General features: G+C 40.1%; 1 protein-coding gene across 16 annotated transcripts in view; it reads right to left on the bottom strand.

The window, feature by feature from the left end:
• GRIA4 (glutamate ionotropic receptor AMPA type subunit 4) overlaps window positions 1–26,225 on the bottom strand; it is a 474,792-nt gene that overhangs the window by 40,626 nt on the left and 407,941 nt on the right. For 14 of the 16 annotated variants that reach the window (XR_005786293.1, XM_040460826.1, XM_040460822.1 and 11 more), the window contains 4 exons: window positions 22,294–22,404; window positions 14,184–14,390; window positions 8,310–8,680; window positions 6,041–6,239 (listed from right to left, as the gene is read on the bottom strand). Coding sequence is in view for 15 of the 16 variants with exons in the window: in XM_040460826.1 (XP_040316760.1) it covers window positions 6,041–6,239; window positions 8,310–8,680; window positions 14,184–14,390; window positions 22,294–22,404 (888 nt within the window). In the remaining variant the exon portion in view is untranslated. Of the gene's footprint in view, window positions 1–6,040; window positions 6,240–8,309; window positions 8,681–14,183; window positions 14,391–19,736; window positions 20,947–22,293; window positions 22,405–26,225 lie in introns of those variants that run through there. The other 2 variants (XM_040460828.1, XM_040460835.1) reach the window with 2 other exon arrangements.

The raw sequence follows: 26,225 nt of genomic DNA, 5'->3' as shown, positions 1-26,225 counted from the left end.
AGGTACACACTTCGAGTTAGAAACGTCATGGAGATGCAAAGTACACCGTAGGGAATATAGTAACTGTCCAGTAACGTATGGTGACAGATGTCAAGTGCAGTTGTCATGATGAGCACTGAGTGATGTATACCTGAAACTACTGTAACGTTGTATGTCAACTACACTTCCAAAAATAAAAAAATAAAAAAATTATTTTCAAGTAAAAAGTCAAAAAACCTGAAAAACAAAGAAAGTGATTCCCGCTTTCCTATTAAATATTTTAGAGAGTTAGTCTTTCTAATACCCTGACTTCAGCCAAGAAATTTCTTTTTGTCCATTTGGGCTCCATCTAAGTTACTCCTACTACTTAATTTATCTAGATCCTTGTGCTGGTATCTGCATTCATATTAGATCTTGTATCCATACAGATATTTCAAATGCAAAAATGTTTCCAAATGACCTCAAATGTCCCGGAGGGATGTATTTAATGAGTCAGAGAAGCCTGCCTCCTGTTTGAGGTTTGATAATACAATGATGCTCAGAGTTTTCTGGTACAAGTGTTTGCCCAATAACAAGGTGTTGACCTTTTGTATCTGGATCCAAATAAAAACTAATGGAGACTTCATTCAGACTTAAGTCTCTTCATTTGAGAGCAAATCCTCAGTACCATCTATATTCATTGTACGTTGACCTTCCTTTGTCTATCAGAATATAGGATCCGATAAATGACAGATTCTCAATTATCAACAAATATCCTGAAGAGCAAACTTAAGAAGACACGTCTTTGGGGCAAAAATCAAATGATTCAGGTCGACAGAGAAAGATGTTGATAAAAGTTGGATTTAACAGTTTGGTTTCAGAAGATGGGAATGGAGTACTCAGTATCCTATGTAACAGTAAGAGATGTGCATACTGGAACACTATAAAAAACAGATACTTTATGCCAATGTGTATTCAAATGGGGATAAATACCAAGATGGAGAAGGGACATCCTGTATTATCCCACGGAGTGTGTTGACGTTATTAACACTTAAACGTATCTCACTGGCATAGAGCTTGTGGGGGGTGTGTGGGTGTTCAGGTAACGTCGGGTTACTTGTGCCTATAGGAAGCCACACTGAGGAAACTGCATGCCGACACTAAATGAAACGGCAAATATTCTCTGTGGCTCCAGGCCAGGGGCGGATCTGGACTCAGAACCCTCAACCTCGGGATCCACTAAGGAGGCCATGCTGCTTGGCCCCCTTCATTCTGTCTTCAATAACAGAGCTGTCTTCCAGACAACTAACTCTTCCATTTTATGAGTTCTGATCTCTGAAAATCCTAAACTGTCTGGATCACCGGACACAGAAGTCCTTAAGCATTCATTCTGATAATTTCAACCGAAAGAAATGTTGGCAAATGACATGTTTTAGGCGTATAATCACCCTAAAAAACACGTCGGCTTGTGAGTGTCACCGCAAAAGGTACAGAGGTCCACATGCATTTATACTTCATGGATACTACGTTGAAAACAAAAGAAAGAAAACCTGGGTATCGTTTTCATTGAAAAGTGCTCTGAAATTTTTTAAGAACACGAGAGTTCGGGGGGTTACTTGGCAATCTTCCAGTCAGTGTCTGGCATCTTGCTCGAAGGGATCAGAACCGCTAAACAAAACTAACACAGCACGGTGGAAAAAGAGTATTTCCAGGCCTTGACAATGAGGAAGACAATTACAGAGTGCAATGAAATAGTAAAACAAATGATTCCTTTTTTTTTTTTTTAAATTTTTTTTCCCGACGTTTATTTATTTTTGGGACAGAGAGAGACAGAGCATGAACGGGCGAGGGGCAGAGAGAGAGGGAGGCACAGAATCGGAAACAGGCTCCAGGCTCCGAGCCATCGACGCGGGGCTCGAACTCACGGGCCGCGAGATCACGAGATCCCGCGAGATCGCGAGATCGTGACCTGGCCGAAGCCGGACGCTTAACCGACTGCGCCAGCCAGGCGCCCCCAAATGATTCCTTTTTAAAAGAACAAAGTATCTTTAGGCCACTGATATTTTTTAGAAGTCCATTTGTACAATTTCATGTGAGGAAAATTACTGCTGCATTTGTTTAAATACATTGAATTACATACACCTTGAGTGCAAAGGAAGGTGAATTAATTCCTTTAAAATCCAGAAGAAAGAGGAATCCACATGCAGTTGCGCCAAACTTATGTATAACAGAAGTTGTAAAGGTACAGCGGCCCGGTGAGAAATTAGACAAATAATGAAAGCAACTCTTTTGGGGGAAAAAAAATTACACTGCCACTCTGTGAATGTTTAGGAATTCTGAATCAGAGTTAAAGGCGCGTGGCATAGATAAGATCATGTTCACATGGTGAAGGGGGTTGGGGGGGGGACGTTCAAGAAGGGAAAGACGGAAATAATATCCCTGTGCCTTATCTGTGACCGCAAGAGGTGTCTGCCAAGGAGCGAGGGCAAGCAAACCTTTCTACATTTGATGAGACAGGTGAAAAGGGAAATTTCTGCAGACCCAGCAAACTCATGAATGCAGTGATAATGGGATTTTAAGCCCCTAAAATCTTCAACTGTCACATCTTCTTAAAGATTAGGTTTGGGGAGTGACTAGGCTCAAGGTAAGAAGCAAAGATAATAAAAAGTCATTCTTTGAGATTAGAAAAATAATCTCAGATTTATTTGTTTATTGCGAAACTCAATGAATAGGAGGCTTCCCTATTTAAAGCACTATTTTATTACTTGAAATCATTCTTGGAGTTTTAAAACTATGCTGTGCTTTTAATTTCTCAAAAATGAAGTATCCTGCCATTCCCGTTTTTTAAGAGAAAATATGTACACGTGTCACGCATTATACTTCATATGTCCATTGTTGTCAGGTGAATGATTTCCCGCTTCTAGTCGCTTATGCAGCATGGCTGATGTTCACAAGATTTGATAATCTTATAACCCCTGAGAGAGTAATCCACCCCATTTACGCATTCGTGGTTTCCCCGATGGCTGAAACAGCCGCAGTGTAAAATCTGCGTTGAAATAAAAAAGCAGCATGTGCAAATCAGGTGTATAATAATGTCTCAGTACCTACAGAGAAGGCTGTCGGTAAGTGACAAATAGGAACTCTCTTCAAACGCCTCCGTGTTTACGCTGAACTGGGAGCACAGAACACGAAACATACCAAGCTTCACAAGGAGGCACGCCCAAGGCAACAGGTGGATTCAGATGTAATTTGCCCCCATGGCCTAATTCTTTCTCCAGTTGATTTTAACTGCAACATTTTTTGAAGCCCTGAGTACAGGTCACTGCCCGAGGCAGTTCAGTGGGGCTGAGAGATGTACCATTACTGTGTTCCCGCGAGGAAACATTTTCCACAAGGGCAACAATACCCTTCACATTCTGTTTCCTCAACCCGTCAGACAAAATGGTTTATTTAAACCAGGTCATCATCTGTGGGAGAGCGGGGAGAGCACAGGGTAGGAAATGAATTCGATTTTTATCAGAGGACCCAAGTTTATGCATCCCTGAAAGTGTGCGGTCAGGGAATGGGCTTTCTTGTCCCGTTAGGGTTCGGGCAACAATAAATACCTACACTTCTAAGAAAATCTTTCCATTTTGAAACTGAAGTGGGGTGGCAGAGAAAGGAAAGGGGGCACGGTGGTTGCACAGCCTGTGTGAAAGGCTCTGTAAAGCCAGCAAACAGCTTTCCTTAGTCCTGTATTTCTTATCAACATACTCTCTTATCTACCTCACCAGTTTTTAGGATTTGGGACACTTTAAAAAAATTCCATAAAGATTAAAAATAAACATTTTCAGGGTGTTTGATGCTCGAGCGCTTTACAGGGAGTTATTTATGAAATTTTTTTTTCAGGGAATCAACATGACCTTTCTTCCTTTATCACTCAAGGCAGGATGATGAACCTGCAAATATTTGCCTGATTTCCATGAAAATCAGTCACCTTTTTCCAGTAAAATGCAAGTGATAGCACAAACTTGTATTCTATTTTGATGCATACACGTAATGGTTTCTGGGCACAGTCACTGAATTTTACCTACTTACTTTTGGACGGAAGCAGTTACAAACTTAGAGATTTCTGGCAAGGTACTGAAATTATGCTAAAATGTGTTAGAGCAGTATGTTTCTATCAGTAACTTTTAAAGACTGGGATGTACTCAGTACATTTTAAAAATCTGCTTAGTTAAATGTATCCATAGAATACTGTTAATAAAATCTATTGCTATGACTATTATTTACAGTTTTAGAAAAATCTGCAAATACTCTCATTACCATTAATTTTTCATTATATCTATTGGCAATGCTCCAAATTGTTGACGAAGACACTGGTTTCTTTTTTTTTTTTTTTTCAATATATGAAATTTATTGTCAAATTGGTTTCCATACAACACCCAGTGCTCATCCCAACAGGTGCCCTCCTCAATGCCCATCACCCACTTTCCTCTCTCCCCCACCCCCCATCAACCCTCAGTTTGTTCTCAGTTTTTAAGAGTCTCTTATGCTTTGGCTCTCTCCCACTCTAACCTCTTTTTTTTTTTTTTTTTTGCCTGGTTTCTTTTTTAAACAATGCCCAGTGATGCGTCTGGCAGAATTTTTGTGTGGTTTGTTCTTAATTTAGTATTATGTAAACATCTGTAGTTTATAAGGATAACACAATCAGATGTTTGTACAAAAAGAGAAATCTCTTACTGAACTCCAAGCACATGAAACTTAAGGCCAGCTTAAGGATTAGGGCATTGTGTTGTTTTTAATTTTCAGGCTGAGTGGGAAAATGATAAGCATATACATTTAAAATGACAGTGCGGGGCGCCTGGGTGGCACAGTCGGTGGAGCGTCCGACTTCAGCCAGGTCACGATCTCGCGGTCCGGGAGTTCGAGCCCCGCGTCAGGCTCTGGGCTGATGGCTCGGAGCCTGGAGCCTGTTTCCGATTCTGTGCCTCCCTCTCTCTCTGCCCCTCGCCCGTTCATGCTCTGTCTCTCTCTGTCCCCAAAATAAATAAACGTTGAAAAAAAAAATAAAATGACAATGCAAACTTTCATGTCCTATACACGTAAGCGTGAACTTCCTTTAAAGGGCGATCGTTATTTTTACACAAAACCTTAAAAAATAGGGAAATCTGTCTTGTCTTCTGAATTACTAAGTATCTGTCACTAACCAACTGAAAGTACACATAAAATGTCCTCACTATTACTTTGGTAAATACTTGAGAAAATGTCACTCTGACTACCTTTTAATGATTTGGTTCTGAAATCACAAAATGAATCCTCATCTCTGACCAGACACTACCAAGTATGTATCTCTGGATTAAGCAGAAGCAGAGTAAAAGAGTTTCACCGATCAAAAATTCATCCTCCTAATGGAACAAACAACTGAAAGACAGAAACAAAAACTCCCAAATACCTGCCATCCTGAGGGAAAACAAAAGGGATCATAGCCATATGTAAATTTCTAGCAGTGTGAACAATTTTATCCACAAAGCAGAGAAGTCAGCACATACAAAGCCCTACAAAGGTGTCCAGGAACATAACAGTTCTCTTACCATTATCTTGTGAGGAAGCAAATATATTGCTTTGAAATTCACTGTTACAGAATAGATTATAGACTATATATACCTCATAGAAGGGAGTATAACCTGCAGTTAAGGGTTTCAAATGTAGCACGTTAAATTTATTCTTTAAAAAACAAATCTTACGTTCATTTTTACGCTCTTAACCCCAAAACATACATAAATTCAATCTTCCCAGATGCAGTATCATCATAGCATTACCAACACTGGAATCCTTTGGATAAGTTACATTATAAAGTTGTTTTAATTACCTTTTTGTTGTCACTTTTCCTGGAGTCTTTCTTGTAATGTGAATAAGTCAATTAGATTTTGCAAATTAAAGTGATTGTAAAATCCAAGTAGGAGTATTGGCATTAAACGGAGCGGTTACTACTGTATGTGTAAAACCTACCATGGCTACAGCCCATAAAATGATTGTTGGCAAAAAAGGCCTGAGCTTCAAAATTACGAACATTTCACCGTTGGTGTTTCCCTTAACTTACTCTGAAGAATTCTTTTGTTGACCCTGAATCCAATGTTCCATAGGCAATTTCTGTTTGTTTGGCCAGGTCTTCCGCACTTTCTATGGGGGAGACCATTCGCTCTACCGTCAGGAAAGCAGCGAGGTTAGCGGTATAAGATGATATAATGATGAGCGTGAAGAACCACCAGACACCTCCAACAATCCGACCTGAGAGGGATCTGAACACGGAGAAGATAATGCACGTTTTCCTTTCTCTAACCGACATAGAGAAATAAAAGAAATACCATCGCTTCCCAATGTACGTTGAAAGCAACACCTGCAAATATTGTTTCATTTTCTGTCTACTCAAGAATGATTCTAGCCTTCAGTACAATCTGATGCCCTTCATGGCATAGTGAATTTAGAAATGCCACTGGCAAGATGGAAAACGTTTCCTTTTTACTGTTTAGTCAGCAGAAACGTGGGACTTAATGCAGTTCCTTCAGGTACAGAAAAGGAACACGCACTTAAATCCAGTGACACCTTCCTCCCTTTACATTTTAGCATCTCTGGAATTAGGATGCAGCCTACAGGCCAGGAGATAAAACACAGTCATGTGCTTTAATGGGCAGCATTATTTCTCTCTCCGTGGTACCTAAAATAGCAATACGTCTTAACACTGGGAGAGGTCTTAGATTTGACACAATCTGATCAATACCCTTATGACAGAACCTGTGATTACCTTCAGTCAGAGCCCAGCCAGGGTGGGTGGGGCATGTGCCAAAGTGGCACCTGCCATTGGCTGGGCCAGATGATGCCTCAGACTGGTCTCAGAGGGACTGCAGTCGAGGGCTGTTTTTTTAGTTTGAGATTTCCTTTCTGATAATTTCATTTGTGAGCGTTACTGATCTGAGTGGAGGATGGGCTATGTCCTAACACATCTTCACTTTCCGGTGTAAAAATGTTCCCTCTGCCACTGCCAACATGAGACCTGAGCGTGTGACCTGTCAAGGGACAGCAGGACGGCATTAAAAACCGATGCTAACCTTCCAGAAAAAAAGTTCTCTCCTCATCCTTTCCCTGCTGTCAGAGATGTGTGGGTGATGTGGATGCAGAGGAAAAGTGGGGATGGAATGAATTAAAAATCCAGGTCATTTTCATAATTGATATCACTCAGTGGGACCATCAAACTATTTGAAATTCCTGGGACAAATTGTCTTTAAACAATTTTGTAAAGTAAGAAACAAATTTTCATATTTTCCATGACATTTCTAGCCTTAAAATTCTCCCTTTTTTTTATCAGTATTGTATTAGTCGCACTTGTTGGTTTTAATTTGGCATTTGCTTCATCCTGGTTTTCAAATCCATTACTTGATTTACTTTGCTTTCTTTTCATTTCATTAATTCAGAGTTATTGACTCAGATGCATATGTCAGTGGAATTTAAACACATTTATAGTTTTCCTGGGTCTTAAGGAACATCAAGTGACTTGTGGCTAAAATGTCTCCTTTTGAGAAAGCATACATTTCTTAAAAAAAAAATCTGTGTATTTGCGATGATGATATAAGTCACTATTTAAATTCAATTCTTAGCTTCTCCGACTTTCTGCTGTTTTTTTTTTCCTACAGGAGAAATTTGGTATTTTTCTTGTAACGGGAGATTAGCTGCATTTTTGGCAAACATAACTGAAAATGTCTTAGTGGCATCCAAAGGAAGTGAGGCATGAATCCAGAGATATTGAAAAACATCTCTATTAAACTAACACAGCACACAGCTGAACTCTGCCCACGGCTTGTATTGTTAGATAGAACAATGTATACCTGCTACCCACCATCCTGACTCAGGTTTTCAGTAACTATGTGGCAGAAATCTCCTGCAAGGTGCATGGGATGTAAATCAAGTTCGAAATTAATTAAAAAAAAAAAAGTGAACAACAGCCATAGTAACAAAGACATTTGATTTTGAAAAGGAGACAAAATGGAAATGAATTCCTGTTCTTACAGTTGAGATTTTTGTCTCCATCTGTCAAACCAGTGAAGGAAATATTAATACCGCAGTGCTTTTTGAGGGTTCTCACGGGTAGCATGTTACTTTTCCATCGGGAAATTTCATCTTTATGAGGTTTCCACATTTGGCGCTAAGTTGGAGAAATTGGCCGTGAATATACTTAGATTAATTTGGGAACTGCAAATTTTTTTGTATGTTTCAAGTAAAGCTCTGCTTCCGGGACAAGAACCTGGATAGAGATGTTCTGCACGACACGAAGGATTACTGGGGAATCGGTGAGGAACTGAGGTTTTCAGACTCACCTGGGTGAAATGTCACATCCTTGCTGCATGAAGGCACCCAGGGAAAACCAGAGGCTGTTAAAGATGCCAAACTCATTGGGAGGCTGGTCGCTGGGTCCTTCCTTTCCATCCTCTGGCTCTTCTGTGTGCCACTCGTACGGACTGAACCTGCTAACTAGGAATAAGACCACGCTGACACCAATGTAGGCAAAGACTATGCACATCCAAATCTCATAGGCCAGAGGATCCAAGAAGGAAAACACTCCTGGTTTGGATTTCTGAGGCTTTTTGATCATGATAGATATGCCCAAACTCATGAAGGGCTTAGAGAAGTCAATGACCTCCTCTCGGACCAAAGTGATTGTCAGAGGGGCGATAGCAATCTCTGCTTTCTAAAAGAGAAAAGACACATGAAAACACATAGGTTAATGCATCTTGTGAAGCTTTAAGGATGTGGGCTGGGGCAGAGGGGGAGCCCTAATTGCCTTTCCTTATGGCTGAATTTCTGAATTTCTTGGCCAGAATTGCTACGTTGCAGCCTTTTCTGTTTCCTTTGGAATGGTGCCACGGACTCATTACTTGGCCATGCCTTAATATTATGAATTGCAAATTTCAAACAGTCCTTCTTTTTTTTTTTTTTTTAATCCCTTTCCAGTTGTAACAAACCTATCATACTGTCTGTGGTCATGGGACAGAAGAAACCCGTTGTTTGATGACATTTTCCAATCCAGCGCGCACACAAAAATCTGGAAATTGGCATTTATTTCTTACTATGCCCATACGGTGATGTTTTTCTACTTCCAATTTCTAACACAGCTTTTGGAAAACAGTGGATTCAATTCTCAGATATTATGATCGTTAAGACACCAGCTTCCATTTTTGTTCTGAGCGATTTTTCTGAGCCCGTTTTCCATATCTCTACAATGAGGACACTTTCCTGTTTGCCTCGCTGCATTACTGTGATTATCCATTACAAAAATGAATAAAATACTAGTGAGCACTTATTGAGGGATTATGTACCTGACATCGAACTAAATATTTAAAGGGCATCTCATTTAACATTCATGGTAATCTGGCTTATCACTGTTTTCTAGACGATGGAACTGAGACTCAGGTGAATTCTACACGTCATGGCAGTTCTGGGATTGGAGCTTGTGTTTCCTTGTAAATCATGCCATCTCTCAAACTGATGAAATAAAGTGTCATGAGAAAACTGTAAGATGTTACATGATCTACACTGTGAAAACAAAGATTATTTGATTGTTCGTTTGGAAAGGAAAATATTTGGCATTAAAGTGGAATCTGGGACATTGCTCAAGCACTTGCGCTCTTACACAGAGGCTGCCTCACTCCCGTATACCCTCAGCTCGCTGGCTCACCCGACGGCCAGCAGCTTGATACAGGGGCATCTGGAGGGCTGCGGTGGGCACTGCACTGCAGTCATGATGCTGCCCGCTGGGCGAGTGAGGGTTCACCAGCAGTGCCTTCTAGGGGAACGAACTTAGCTTCCATCATAAACGCCCACACACACAGAAGTCAGATTCACTACTGGGAGGTGTTTATTTCTGCAATCTTATTACTTGTATAACTCTCATTATATAAGTGATATATAAACTAGCCATAGGAAAATTAGTATCTAAACACAGAATCCCCAAATTAAGGAAAGTTACCTCCACTCTTACCTAGTCTTATTTTTTTCTTAATATATGCCCTGCTAGACATGGTTTGATGAAGAATATTTTTCTTATTTCACAATGGGGTAATATAAAACACTATGTTTTTTAAAAAAAATTTAATATTTATTTTTGAGAGAGAGAGAGAGAGAGACAGACAGACAGACAGACACAAAGAATCTCAAGCAGGCTCCAGGCTCTGAGCTGTCAGCACAGAGCCTGATGCGCGGCTTGAAGTCACTAACCTTTAGATCATGACCTGAGCTGAAATCAGAACGTAACCGACTGAGCCACCCAGGTGCCCCATAAAACACTATTTTATGATTCTTTTACTCAGAAGGAAAGGATGAACGCTTTTCATTTTATCTTACATATTAAAAATTAATGACTGCTAGTATTTTATCATATGAAAATAACAAAATTTACTCAATCTACTTATTATTTTAAGAGTTGTTTGTACTGTTTCCAGGTTTACACGGCTTAAAACTTTGATGAATTATGTGAACATCTTTGAAGAAAAACCCTAGAAGATACCTTAATTGTTTAAGATGGATTTCGAGAAGTGGGGTTGCTGGTCTAAATGGTACCCTTCTTTGTAACGGTCATGATGTATTTTGTGCAACTTTTCTCCAGGAAGACCATGCAAATTTCTACTGTCACCAACATTGTGTGACAGCTTCTGCAGCTACGGATGGTGGACAGCCCATGTGTGTCTTTATTCTCATTTATCGTTGTCAATTTGCTCTATAGAAAATTAGATCTCTTTGTATTGAGTTTATTTTTGTAAAACAAATAGCTACATTGGCTTTTTAAATATCATAACCTGTTATAATCTGCCTGTATTTTCCATACGGTGAATTCATTTTTTACTAATTTGTAAGCACTTTCAAATATATTCAAAATATTACCTTTTATTTTCCACATATGTTGCAAATATTCTCCCTACTCAGCATCTGTTTTCATTATATAACTTAGATCAAGGTACTTCATTGCAATATATGTATTAAATTTTTTTGTAGCCTATAAAAGTATCTTTTTTGTGTCTTTAGCCTTTGGTTTCATGCTTAGAAAAATTCTTGTCATATCAGCGGATCCCCGCGAGGCTCAGTCGGTTCAACATCTGACTCTTGATTTAAGCTCAGGTCATGATCTCCTGGTTTGTGAGTCCAAGCCCTGTGTTGAGAGTCTCGTTAGATCTCTCTCTCTCTCTCTCTCTCTGCCCCTCCCCTACTCAGATTTTCTCTCTCTCTCTCACTCAAAATAAACATTTTGAGTATAATTCTTCTCATATCGTATGATCAGTCTCCATCATACGTGTTTTAGTCTTGCCCCCACAATTCCTCTAAGCTGTATTTGGTAGCATACCTGATGACATCCTACAAAATCATTAGTTTTCTAAGTGGCTGTTCTGCTGTTGCAACAGGAATATGTGGCCACAACATCCTTACACCGATCTGAAACACCACTCGTGTAACTCGTTCTGCATAATGTTCTTATGAAATGTTTTACTTATGCAAGTGACCCTGAATGAGTTAACTCTACAAAAGGAAAGCAACACGGAGAGAAACAAGGGGGGCCCTCCTGCATGTGAAAGTAGATGTGAGGGAGGGCAGACCTGGGATGTCCGATGAGGGTACTTGTGACGTCTGCAAGAGGATAGTGAACAGAGGAGACAGACCTGGGCTTTGTCTGCTAACCCTGGAGATGGTCCACAACCTTTCGGCGATTCCTAGAAGGAAGTAGGCAAAGGGTCTCCTGCAAGCGCCGCATGATACCTGGGTTTTCCAGGGCCTCTGGGGCAAGGCTCATGAACCGGCACGTCACCACACAGCACAGGTAATCCTGGTGCCGGCCGGCCATGGAACATGCCTGGAAGAACATTCCGTGGATTCAACTCCATGCACACGAGTCTGGCAGGACCCAGCAGGAGGGCCACAGAGGACCACGGAATGGACTCGCTGGGCGCACAGGTGCCACAGGGGGAGAGCACCTGCCAGGAGCGGGGAGATCTGCACTTGGGGCCACCTCCTGGTGGTGCACTGAGGCCGCACGTGAGTGCTTCATAGGACACTTATTCCTGACAAGTCCATTACAAAGTGTGCAGAAAACATGACAACAACAACAACAACAACAACAACAACAACAACAACAATGGGTTCAAGGTGAATCCTTTTGCTTGTCTAAGGAGCTCTGGTAGCTAGGACAGAATGGGTGTTTCACCCCGGGCCCCGGAACCTGGACATCTGTTGTACGTGTTCACAGTAAGAAAGTAAAGTAACTCAGAAGAAAGTGCAGAATTTACAGACACCTGGATGCAGACTGACGCCACAGAAAGTGTAGGAGACACATGGGAGAAGATTCCTTTCGGGAAAAGCTCAAGTGGCAGAGAAGAGAATTTAAACCCTGGAGGATTAAGTGATGAGTGAACATGATGAAAACTGATAACCACTAGGTTATCTTCTCTTTCTCTTTGACACCTGCTTGACTTTGGGACTTTCCGTTACTGTGGTGTGTACCACGGATACAACTTTTCGTTAGCTATGCTACTCTCTAAATATCGCTCATTTTTGCTACTTGAACCGTATGGTCAGAGCCCTCGCAAAGGGGTGAGCCTGGGTTGCCCAGTGGGTAGGGGCTCCGCAGAAGAGAGAAGTAACAAATGCTCTAGAAAGAAACCTAAGTTTGTTACACCATCCATGACTAATTGGTGATCCAAGTAGGATTTTTTGAGATGAAATACCCAATAGTGATCTCTGAAGGAAATGAATTCTTGTAGCTCTAACAACTTGAATAATGTTTATATTTAAAATCTACTTATTGTATCAAAAGTTAAAAATATTACCCACCGTCTAAAAAATTACCAAGGAACACCTGGTTTAGGGATCCTTTTTCTTTCGAGCTTGAAGCTCACTATCAAACCGCTGATGAGCCCTGTGGTAAAATACTTTTTGATTCTTTAAAACTGCCAATTTTTTTCACCTTCACTTAGGGCACCTCACTGGTCAATAGTTCTTATAAATGGATATAAAACTAACTGATTGCTCTTTAATGCCAAACAATTTCCTCTTCTGCTGAGGGCACAGCCACAGGCCTGGACTGGTTGCAGAAAGTTGGTCGCTGCATGGTGTGACGTGCAGGGTGCAGAATCGTGACTAGTGGATTGCAGTTCAGGCTTGGGAACGGGGCCCCTCAATAGACCTCGGTTATGTCCTCAATCGTTCCATCATTATTCTTGTCTAGGGAAGGATGGCTCTCATGCAATTATCTCAAAGGCATCTTGTGAGGGTGAATCAGACAGGGTGTGCTCTGAAGGAGAAGTCTGTGAAATATGAATTGTCTTCTAAGAAATTTCCGAGTACACCTCAGGTGGATACAGCTTGCTGCGAGCTCTCGGGTTGGTTTCTGGACTTTGGTAGGATCACGCATCACCAGCACTTGGTAACCACTGGTTTCATTTCGATCCTTTGCAGGGACAGCTGAAGAAACTGATCTTGTTCTGAGTAAGGCAGGAATGTCTACACAGAGTATGCCCTTGGCGATAAACTGTGTATACTTCGTATATGGTGAACTCACAGGGAAGGGCTCCCTCTACCTGTTTTCACATGAGGACCGCTATGAAGTATGTTCTAGCTTTTTTGGTTTTGCTACATCGAAAAAAATGATGCCACTGCATAAAGTTTAAATTTACTATGTTCAGGACTGTGAATATTTTATAGATGCTAAAGTAATTTCATGATTGCTTCACCAAATTACATTAAAGATATTTACCAGTAAGTACAAGCAATGGGGATACAGAGAACTACTTAAAATAAGGTCTTAGTTTATGCTGTTGAAGGAAATCTTTCCCTTCAATCACCAAGTAAATAAATAAAAGATTTGTTGTGCGGTTCTTAAAACAACATAGCTATGATAGAACAACATCAGGCAAGAGAATAATCATCACAGGTACTGAAGTCACCACTTTTTTTTTAAATAGGACATCATATTCTAAATTTTTTATCTTTCTAGATTTTGAAGTTATGAGGTATTAACTTCTCTCATTATTTGGGAATGGCACCATAACAAACTAGAGAAACGTCTGAACATCGTATATGCCTCTCTGAATGTTAACTGCAAATTTAAAAACAGTAATAGGTCTTTAGAAACAGATATGTGCCCGGGCGGGGAAAAAAAAAGTTTCAGGTTTATGTAAGTAAATTCTTCAGTAAGTTGATTTGCTTACCCCATAAACAAGTTCTCCTACCATCCCATTCCAGATTTTTGTGTCTGCGTCCCTCGCTCCATATTTTCCATCAGGGACAATGGCAATTTTATACTTGATACCAATATGTTTTGCAATTTCAGATGCCAAATCTACACAGTATCCTTCATACTTGTCATTTCCTTCAAACATTTCGTGATTTTTCTTGTACATAACATATGGGGATTCCTATAATGAGAGAAGTAGAACTGTAAAGGGGGAAAATAATAAAACATTCCAAAGTCTTAAACTTTTCAACCGCAGAATTTGACAAAACGACTGTATTTAGTATTAGTACACACACTGCTTTTGTGTGGCGAGAAATCAGTAATAAAGGATGAATAGAGAAATATGCTTACAAGTATATTCGATGGCTTTATATTGGATACTGAAAGTGAAATCTTTAAAACATTTTTCTACTGAGTGACTGTTAAATATCTAGCACTGTGACAGGAAAAATAAACATTAATAATTGTTGAGAGAGGCATAAACTGTCATCTTTGGCAATGGGATTAGTATTCTAAAATATCTCATGAAGTTAGAGACCATTTAGTAGTTAGTCAAGGTCACAGGTCTCCATATTCTACATCTGGTTTAGGCCACATTCAACTATGACCTCCTTTGGGAAAAGAGCTAGATGATTTTTCTTTGCTATCTAGCATTTTGCTGGACGCCTCTCTCAGAGCAGGTGCTAGCGAGTTCAATGAAGAAATGAATTAAGAGCTTAAAAAATTTATATACTTATTTGCATTAAATCACCTTTCCTAACATTGTCCAATAATTTTGCTTTCATTAGAGTTTAATTAGGTTCGTGTGGTCCATGAAATTTTATTCTATTCTAAAATGTCTCCGATGAAAACTAATAATTCCCCACCCCCCAATATGACAATCACGCCCTTCAAGTCATATTCCCATTTAGTTTTTGAAGCAAGTAAGAAAACAGGATGAAGAATGACTGTGAAAACCCTTATAATATGAAAAAGTTTACTGGTGGCTAATAATAGTAGGCAGTTTTCAATTCACACACACACACACACACACACACACACACACACCCCTAAACCGAATGATTTGAAGGCCATGAACTAGAGAGATAAATTAATAAACACCTGATTTTATAAATGAAGACTAAAGCCACCAAAAGACAGGTGTGGTGAACACAGCTGAGGTGTGCTGGTCACACCTCAGATTTTTTAGCCATATGCACACAAGAAGTGACTGCTTTTGGCCACAATGTCATGGAAATCATGGATTTATAACATTGTACTGTAACAGTCACGGAGTAGCTTTCACACAACTCTTTTTTCCCTCAGCCAGCGTGTTAACTAGCAAAGTTGAACGTGGCTCTTGTGACTCTGTGATAGATGGTATTTCACCTTGCATAACATGGCAGTTTCTATACTACTTCTGATTTTTAAGGACTTTGCAAACGTGGAAACTACTTTTGAAAATCTAATAAAAATGTAAATGACATGGTCCATAATTTTCTCTCAGAGATGCCCTAAGTAACTCTCCTGTGGCCAATTGTCTAGGCTTCGTCCTTGAATATTACTGCCTTATGTTGACATAGTCAAGGGACCCAGAAGTCTCCCGCCTCTTTGTAATTAATGAATAATTTAACACTGGACTTGGGTGAAGAAAGTTTCTCTACCTATAAAATTAAGGCAACTAATTGTCTCTTCTTTAGATAGATGAAAACGGTTTGGTAGCTTACAGAAAACATTCTCCTGTATAATTTAATTAAATTATAAATGTGGTTATGAAGATGGGTGAGTTGTTGCAGAGCAGTGTTAATTTCTAAGAGAGTTTATAAAATATTGGTAGCTACAAGGAGCTAATACTTTCCTTCTTTTTTTTTCTTGTGACAGCTAATTAAAACGTGGGAGAATATGGAGAGAAAATCAAGAATTACACATTTATAAAATACACCTGAAATTGCTTCATGGTTACCACTTAAAACTTTTAGTAGAACACACTTAAGAGTTTTCAAAAGTTGTACCGCTATGGCTCCCGTGTGGTGCTAACGTTGAAGTTCAATTCTAAAGTGTGTGCAATACTTGAACACTTAAGTATTTTAGCCTTCATATACATATATGACCGTATCAGTTCATGTGCACATGATTCTCTAGCTGGTAATCACATCTGTGTTGCTAAATTCCCTCTACATTATTTAGGGAGCAAGTTTCTTTAGGAAAAGCTGTGTTTCTACTGTGTACTCAAACATTTATTAAGCACCCACTGCGTGCCAGGCAGTGGGAACGAGGAGGGCAAAAATAAATAAAATATTCCTCTTGTCCTCTTGTGATTAAGATTGTAATTCTTTGTAAAAAGGTGGTGGAGGACAATGATAAAATATAGTCGTGAATGGGGCGCCTGGGTGGCTCAGTCGGTTAAGCGTCCGACTTCAGCTCAGGTCATGATCTCACAGTTTCTGAGTTCGAGCCCCGCATCAGGCTCTGTGCTGACAGCTCAGAGCCTGGAGCCTTCTTCGGATTCTGTCTCATTTTCTCTCTGCCCCTCCCCCACTTGGGCTCTGTCTCTCTCTGTCTCTCAAAAATAAATAAAAATGTAAAAAAAAATATATATAGTTGTGAAAAATATTAGTGGCTCCGACTTATTTAGTACATGTGAAGAAATAATGCTAAGTTCTTTAACTGTACCTTTCATTTACTTTTCACATTGATATTTTGAGACAGGCACTTCCCACTTCTCAGGCAGAGAATTTGAGGCTCAGAGAGGGTAAGCAAATCATTCCATTTCACAGAAGTAGCAGAAGTGGGATCTGAATCTCTGTTTTGAAGTATATGGAAACTGTTGAAGCTCTTACTGCATCTGTCAAGGTGTGTGCAGCTACTTGAGATTTGTGATTTAACTAGAGAGGGGACAGGTGTAGGTAAGGATGTGGATTTCTGTACTGTGAGTGAATGAAATACTTTATATGAAATTATAAGTACACAGTGTAGATAAAACCTCTCCTTATCTCCTCCTATTGTCTGGTACATATAAGGCGCTCAATAAATCTGAAGATTTCCTGGTGGAATTGTGCTCCCTAAACACGAGTATCAGGGCAAAGTAATTATATTAGACTTCCTGATTCAGGTCTTCAAAACGAAAGTGACTATTAAGTGCTAGGCTATCTTTTCTGAAACACACACGTGCAAATCTAAGTAACAAAATATCTAGCTTTCTTTTCTTTTCCTTTTTCAGTTCCCTTTTTGGACAGAACGGGCCTGTCAGGGTCTTTGAGCTCCTGCCAAACAAACCAACAAAGACTGGAAGACCGTCAGCGTACTGAAGATGTTGACTAGAGATTTAGCGAGACTTTTTGCACAGGTGGGGGCATGCACAGGTACTGAGATTCAGGTGTGCGGTGCTCCAGTGTGAGAGAAACAAGATGATCACCCTCAGGAAGGTGGGGGAACAGGTGGAGAGAAAAGCGAGGCTTTTCTTGAACAAAAGATCTCCCGGTTGCTCAGCTCAACCCAGCTTCTTTGCGAGTGTCTCATTTTGCTTTTCTTTCATATTAAGTCCACATGGGTAGCAGATCTTCAACACTCTCCCAACCTCGTCCTTTGCACCAACCCAATCTGACAATTTGCCCACATGTAGCCCTTCTACCCTGCATACTTGCGGAGGATTTAATACAAGGTTTTGGGGGCTACTATGCCTGAAGAAAATACCAAACCTCCTCAATAGAAGAGAAAATAGAGTCCTGGTGAGTCATTAAGGGGGATTTGTGGGGCGTCTGTGATATGCAGCCTTATGGAGTCCCGGGTATTGAACTGTGAATAAAAACGGAAAGATCAGACAAGCAGAATATAACCACTTAGTTCTGCCTTAAGAGTATAGCCTTCCATCTTTATTATCAACTACTGTGCTCTTTGGGACAGTAATTCCTCAGAAGTTATTTTAAATGCATTACTTCTTAGTGATTATGAGTTTATGACTACAATTTCCATAATGGGTAGTGTTCTACATCTGCTCTGCTATTTCAGGAAAGAAATCAATCCCTGTCTAAAACTGCTACATCAGGGCTTGCTTATGAAAATGTTTGTGTAAATGAATTAAGATGATTTTCAATCGATAAAGTATTTTCCTACTGAGAAAAATTTTGGGGGTTATTTGTATTTAGTAGAAGTAAAACTGTTGAAAGAGATACTTATTAGAACGTTTTTAAGATTTTCTAAACATCATGAATATAAACATTACAAGCACTGTTGAAAAGAGTTAAAACAACAAAATCAGTACTATCAACCAAAGTCAGTTGCTACGTGATATTTCCTTTTCCCTGAAGAATATTAATGGATGTAGATAATTGATCCCATGGGTAAAATTCTTACAGGTGGGAATTAAAAGGTTATTATTCAATTCAGAAAAAAATGAATAAACTGGATGGCTGCACAATTTTAAGTTCGTTCAAAATAAGGTATTTCAAAACCAACCGAGTGCTAAGCCCTTCAGAGGCAGGCATATGTATGGGGAAATTAGTATTTAGTACAAGGGAGAGAACAAATACGTCTATGTTTTAGTGCACAGGTCTATGTACATGTGCATATATTATATAAAATATGTGTGTACTGTTACATGTGCACATGTATACAGACAGTGCGTATCTATAAAATCCTAGAGAAAATACGAAACATCTAACAAAAGGTATAATAGAGTAACCTCTGGAAAGATCATGTGTGATAAGTAAAACTGCTTTCAGGTTTGTAACATAATTCTGATGCTGTAGTGAATAAATCTGGATGTACGTATGCACAATCTTCCTCAAGGTTTGTTACGTTCACAAGACGGTAAGAAATACCTTCTAAGCTGAGTCATGCATCATAAGCATTGTTTAGCTTCAGAAGAGAACATGCAGGGGGAAATGGGCTCGGCTGAAATACTGCTTTATCTCTCCTTTTCCGGAGAGTTCCGCAGCCCGAGTAGTGAGATCACAGACGGAACCACCATTCTTGCTCTTCTCTACGGCACTAATGCCTTTTCCTCAACCGCGCGTCCTCAAACCACATGGTGCAGACCTGGCTTTCTTGGGTTGTTGACAGGAATTGTTACTTAGAATTCAGAAAGGTAGGAGGGCTCAGAGTCTCATATACAATTACAGACTTTATAAAATTTTTATAAGTTTTGGTCACTAAGGCTGACAGAAAACAGTGGGCATCTGAACTCAAAACTTCAGACCTTCCAACTCTGTAGTCCTGGCCCTCATGGGAGGGCACTACCAAGTTTACATTTTATGCACGTTCAGCTAAGTTGCTGTCAGCACGACTATATTCAGGTGGAATAAGCCATTCAAACGGAGACCCCACTCTAGATATACAACACGGTTCTGAGGGGAAAAAAAACAAATTTCACCAGTTCAAAAAAGCAGAAGCCACACTTTACTTGAGCATGAGATCTAAGATACTCATCTACTGCCTGCTGTCTGCTTTCTCTCCCTAGGATATCAACTCATCTGAGTGCAGGGTTTTGTCTGTTTTGTTGTGCAGCATATCCCGTGCCCAGCTTAATAAATATTTGTGGATGAATAAATGAATTTCTCAATCAATTTTATTTAACAGCATGTATCATTACAATGTATCGACACATAAATAACAACATACACAAAGGAAAGACAAATGGGGGAATAGAAACGCCATATCAGTTTTGAGCAAAATGAACCATTTCCAGGGCCACAACACTCTCAACCTTCCGTGTCTGGGTACGTGTCTCGTGCACGTTACAGTGTCTAACCAGTGCCATCTGTGTTGGGAGTTCTCAGTTGAGTTTGGGAGATTTTTACACGTTGGTGCCAATATCTCATTCATCTACAAGGAATCATATTTTGTTCAAAATGAACGAGATGATGGAGTGGTCATAGGTCCCGGGTGACCATTTTCAACAAGAGCAAACACAAGGAACACTTTGAGGGAACAGATTCTGGTATGTTTTTAAATTACCGAATCATTATGCAATTGCACAGCCCAGAGGTATTACTGTAGGAAGATTACATTTTTATACAAAAGACAAATACGAGTATTGCACTGTTTTAATAGCAAAAATATTGATATCGCTGTCCAACAACAGTTAACTTTACAGAATGTTCTTTACGTCTATAAGAAACCACTGAATCTCAATCACTGTAACTTATGTTTTGGTAGCATGCTTCCTGAAAATGAGCCATGCTTGCAAGGCGATTCAATGTTCTGGTTTCAAGAATCAGATCTCCCGTGCCTTTAATAACATGGACGAAAAGGAGACTGTCTACATCATACCTATAATGCACGTGAAAACACTTTATTTCACATAGAACAGGCAAGATTTCAGAGAACCTTTAAAGAAGACAGCTGTGTCTACTCAGAAAACAAGCACACGAACTCAGAGATATTCACGTTCAGAAGGCCTTCACTTGGAATTAGAAGTAACAGAATTCCACCTTTCTGTGCAAATGCCCTCGTTTCAAGATAGGGGAATTGATAGGTCAAAATTACTCAGTGATTCTTTTTCGACATCTATGGACTTTCTTGAGAAAGAGGAATGATTCTTCTTTTGTTCTAGTACCTCGGAAAAGTCACAGAACTTAAAACAAATTTTTTTTTCTGGTAGTCCAGAGCTGGTCATCCCAGAAGAATCCCACATGAAAAATTAGCTTAAATCTACTACACAGGAGAACAAGACGTGAGCCTTAGTTAGGAATGGTCGAACAGCGTGGAACTCATTTCCTTCTTGATCAATTTCTTAAAATAGGATTCTTCATCAGAGGCTGAAAAGAGGAGGACTGTACTGAAGTATGACTTTCCATTACTGTGTCTTTTTTAGGAAAAGAAATATAGACGTGTATATATATATAGATATATACTATATATATTATATACCGCTTTTCAAGTCCCATGCAACTGTTACACAATTAATTAGAAGGTGTATACTTTGCACTCTTACAAAAAAACTGCTGTAAGTCGGTTTGCATTCTAAAACCATCAACCCTCAATCAAGGCTTGGCAGATTAACAGTAAACTGCTAGCTGGTGATGCAACACAGAGAAAACGAATCCCAGCACACGGAGGCTTCTTCCTCTCTGGCATTTTCTCACGCTTTGACCTCAGGGCCAAGAGTTTTGGAAATAACTTGAAGTTACTAAAAACTAAAGTTACATAAGCTAAGAGTTAAATAACATAAAATACTTCCACTTTATTTAGAGGAAGGGCTTCATGAATTATTGAAAATGTGTTCTGCCTAACGAGACAGTGAGCTGAGGATATAGGTCACCGACTGTTCATCTCCTTTGACCAGCATTGACTCTAAAGGGCAGGCTTGACTTTAGGGGAGAAAAATATACCAGATATTCTCTATTATTTAAAAGGTATTTTCATTAGGATGGCTTTGAGAAAATGTCCTTAACACTTGGAGTATTTTTCATTTTATGATGTGGTGGAATGGAGCTGTCGTATTTTTCTTAAATCTTAAGAGAAGTCCAAAAATTATATTGCGTATGTGTCAGTGGTCAATGAGAAAAATAATCGGTGCAAAACACCCTTTCCACGTGAAAAATAAATATAAAATAAAATTTTGAAAGCATTTAGTTCTATAAAACATGCTCATTAAAATCTTTACATTCATATCCCCACTATTATAAACAGACAATGCAAATCACTATCCAATGATTAAACTACTTGAAAATTATCCATTTGAACACTATTAACTATTATTACATTGATGTTTAAAAAAAAAAACAGTAACAACAATAATATGGTGTTTACGACCAGATATTTTTCTGTGACTGGCTGCTGCTTTTCTCATGTTCATTCTTGTGTCCTTTGGAATGTTAGCATTTCATCCATTTCTAACTAGAGTGTGACAGTTTCAACTGTTAACATCTGAGCATTTTTCCAAGAACAACAGTGCAACAAAAGATAATACAAATGAAAGTACCGAGTGTACTCAAAGCTCAGGACAAACCTATTCAGGGCCTCAACGGACTCCCGTGGATCATGTGACCCATGACCCACGCCACCACACGTATGATGCAGCGCTCACCCTGTTCCCCATGGCTGGGGAATCAAATCTGCCTGTGGACAAGACGGAACAGCATAAAGCATAGGCCAAAACTTACCATAATTGTGGTTACAACCACTGTTCTGTTCTCAATAGCTGCTGTGTCATTGCCAAGAGTGGGCACGTCCTGAATCAAGACTAATTTATCCATATCATTCCAGTAACCAACCTGCAGAACAGAGAAAATTGTTGAAGACGCATTTTAGAATAGTCTTCTCCAGCTCTTTTGGGAACAATGAGGGGTATTAACAAGCAGGCAGATTTAAAAAGGAGATAAAAAGAAGGCTTGGGGAGTTTTCTTAGTTGGCAATGAGCCGATTTTTCTGATGTTAATGATACTGCCTGGTTGTACATTTGGCAACTTCACAATATACCATCGTGGAGTGGCCACGACATTGGGGAGGAGGGGTTCAAAAAAGAATAGGGATACAGATGGAAAACCATCTTATGTTGAGCCTCTCTTCTAGTGGGACTGTCACCTTCTAAAATTAATTTACATGGTTTTATCAATGTTACTGGTTTTATCGTAAAGGGAATATATACGGGTTATTTTCAAGCAAAAAAAGTCTTGCATATTTTTGAGGCAATATAGAAATAGTTTTGGGTTTTACATAAGCTAGCCCTGGGGAAAAAGCCTGACCACTTTCTAAAAGGCTACATACATCAGAGATTAATATTAATGAGCAGTATTTTCACTTTCAAAGATAACACTTAAATTTGTATTCTTGCATTTTTACATCCTTGTATTACTTTCTCATTTGGACATGAAACAAAGTCCTTTCCATAAAATCTATTAAGTACTTAGTTAAGTACTTTACAAAGTAATGAACTGTGACGGGGTCCTAAAGGAAATCCAGGGCTCTTTGTATCATGTAGACCATGAAGTAATAGGAATAGCCACCACTTGGGCTGCTTGCACTGGGACACACACTGTATCCGATGTGTTTTGTTTAGATGCATGGAAAAGTTTATACACACAGCAAATTCAGAAGTAGGTGCATTTACGAACCAGATTTTGGAGATGAGGGCCTATAAAAGAAGGTTAAATACACTGCACTCGGGAATACTCCATGGGTCAGAATTCAAAACTCAGGTCTGCAGGACACAGAGTCCACACACTTTGCTATTAGGCTCCACAACCTTCTCAAACAGGTGTTCACTTAATACTTGCTTAACTTCCTTCCTGAATTTCTGGATGCAGGTGATCATACTCGTGTCTCCAATAAAATTTATGTAATTGCTTACTGGTCTCATTTGTTCCAGTATGTTCTGGAAGTCTCTCCTGCTTCTTCCAAGCTTCTTAACTATTGTGTTAGTATTTGTGAACATAGTAAAATGAAGTAAGGATTAACATGTCAGAAAGAGGCACCATATTATTCACAAATGTTGCATGTATCATCATAGGGCAGACAGAGGAAACTGACTGTCATTAAGAGGGCTTGACACAGTTCTTAGTTTGATCTGAAATCATGAACGTACAGCAATTCAGCAATTGTTTTCAAGTGTCCGAAAGAATCTATTTGGAGCTGACGTTTATTTAAGAACTCCGTTAAAAAGTTAATTTAAAAACAAGTACGCCTCTGAGACATACACACACATCCTAATAACCCTCAATTCCTACGTGTACTTAAAAAAAAAAGCAACATGTCAGTTAACAGGCTTCCAGTTAATTCTCCTTTCCACATGACAATTATAAGATGTGAAAATAGGTTTTACAGTTTAGCACTTCGTTAAGAGGCAGCCACCTTCCAGGTCCCAGCAGCTCATTGTCTAGGAATGGCATTTTTCTTTCTTAATGAGTTCCCACAACAGAAAAAACACAGATTTGGGACACATCCTGGAGAGTCCTCAGATGTTGGCAAGACCCTGACATTTTGCATTTAAAAATGGCCTGCGGCTTCATGACTCTCGACCCTTAAAAGATAAGTGATTTAGAAGTGCTGACAAGTTAAAGTAATAAGCAAAATTTTACCTAAGTGGATGTGTTTGCCTTTTATTTACTTGCAGTTCTGTGCAAAAAGAAAGCCAGGGCTTGGGGTATGGGACCATTCATGGCAAATCTCATTAGACCATGGACTCACTGGGAATTGAGTCAATTAGAGCGGACAGTGATATAGGGGTCACCTCCTGAAGAAAGGAATCTTAAGAGTTGGGACCTAGAACCTCACGTGAGATGCAGTTTCTCTCTTTAGTTCGTCACACCATCGGAATCGGACAATGTACTGGCAACTTTTCCCAAGCCTGATCTCATTTAATCAGATGGGGAGCTAGGCATTTTTCCTAGAGACAGAAATTGGGGGAAGGATACTTTTGTAATGCTAGAGCAAAAATAGGGAAGCATTTAAATCACTAAAACGGCAGCGATGTCAGAAAAATATTTGTCTTCTTTGGACTCCTAAAGGTGAATTGTGCATAAATATTGCCATACTATGAATAAACATCTCTGTTTTTACAGGGGACCTTGACTGCGATGTAGGGATCTGGTGAGGACTGAGGGGCCATGAGGAGCCCCTGTTGTACTTAAAGCTTGCTCCTGGGAGGGCTGATAAGACCAGACCTGTCCCCCCAAAATAGGAATCTCATACCAGCCCTAAAGAGAACTCTTAGAGGCCCTGGGACTGACAGGGTTTCACAGCAATGAAGAGAGTGAGCTCTGGAGCCTGGTGAACCCTGGTTTCCACCCCATCTCCACGTCTTTCTAGCTGAACATCGCTGGGCAGGTTAGTTTCTATGAGCCTTCCTTTTCTTTAAAATGAGAATAAGCAGGGGTGCCTGGGTGGCTCGGTTGGTCAAGCTTCTGACCCTTGATTTTGGCACAGGTCATGATCTCATGGTTCAGGGGATTGAGCCCCACCACCGGGATCTGTGCTGACAGAACAGAGCCTGCTTGGGATTCTCCCTCCCTGTCTCTCTTTCTTAAAAATAAATAAACTTAAAAAAAAATAAATTTAGAAAAAATGTATCTCACCTCCAGGCTGTTGTGTGGATTAAATGTAAAAATGCACATCAGTTTTCCATTTTGGTGTGTGGGATGTAACCTGCTCTCAATAAATACAATTGTTCCAATTAAAAATCCCTGCACCAGGCACATCTGGTTCCAGGGCACTTCCTGGGGGTCAGTGGAGTGGAAAGGTCCCACCACACTCAGGAGCCAGCGTTTCTGAAAGAGCGTCGTGGCTGCTCCTTAAGGAGTCTCTCCATCAGTTCCTCTGTTACAGAAGTCACGGAAACTGACAGGCAGACCTTCTGATCTATTTTCAGAGACAGCTCCCTTGCCGGCAACTGTTCCATTTACAAGAACGATCGCTCAGTTTGCAGACATTTTGCCGAGTTCCACCAGCAGAGTGTTTCTCGGCGTGGCTCGTTTTTAAGTTTGATATTCCTGACAGAAGGCCCAAGTTGCTCGCTGCCACGGAAAAACGAAGACGGATGAGTCTACCCGATTTTACACTCGTATTTCTTTTAAGGGTTTTGGACGGATGTCAGCTGAGTGGGAAGATGTTCATCACTCTCCCAACTTGCTCTTTAACCTTCGCCTCCAAAAACCTTAATTGCCGTTAGCGTCACGGTTCAACAGGCCATGGAAGGATTCAGTGCCATATACAGCTCCCTTGCTATTACTGCCAGCTACCACCAGCTTCCTTTTTATTCTTTCTTTTACGGAGAGGTCATTCTACTCTCTGTACTTACTGTTTTGTGAAGTAGGGGGTGGTCTTTTGCATTTCGCAAAGCTTCTGTTTACATGGCTCCTCTTGCAAAGTCTGGTGTGTGGCCGGAAGGTGCGCCTGGAGGTGAGCCACTGTTGTTAGGGCGGGGAGTCTGTCCGCTCCAAAGAGGGGAGAAGCATTTGCCCCAAACGGGCTGCCTCCTTTCTTGTCGCTGGCTGTGTGTGGACGCAGTGGGTCCAGTCGGTGTATACATGGGACTCACCACGTTTCTTCCTGGGAGCACATCTCATTCCCTTGCCACGGGTGGTGGTGTCCTTGGAGG

This window comes from Herpailurus yagouaroundi, unplaced genomic scaffold, assembly GCF_014898765.1.
Source record: "Herpailurus yagouaroundi ecotype Mexico unplaced genomic scaffold, PumYag 251, whole genome shotgun sequence".
NCBI lineage: Eukaryota > Metazoa > Chordata > Mammalia > Carnivora > Felidae > Herpailurus > Herpailurus yagouaroundi.
The sequence above is the reverse complement of the archived record's forward strand: the minus strand, read 5'-3'. Positions and strand labels throughout refer to the sequence as shown.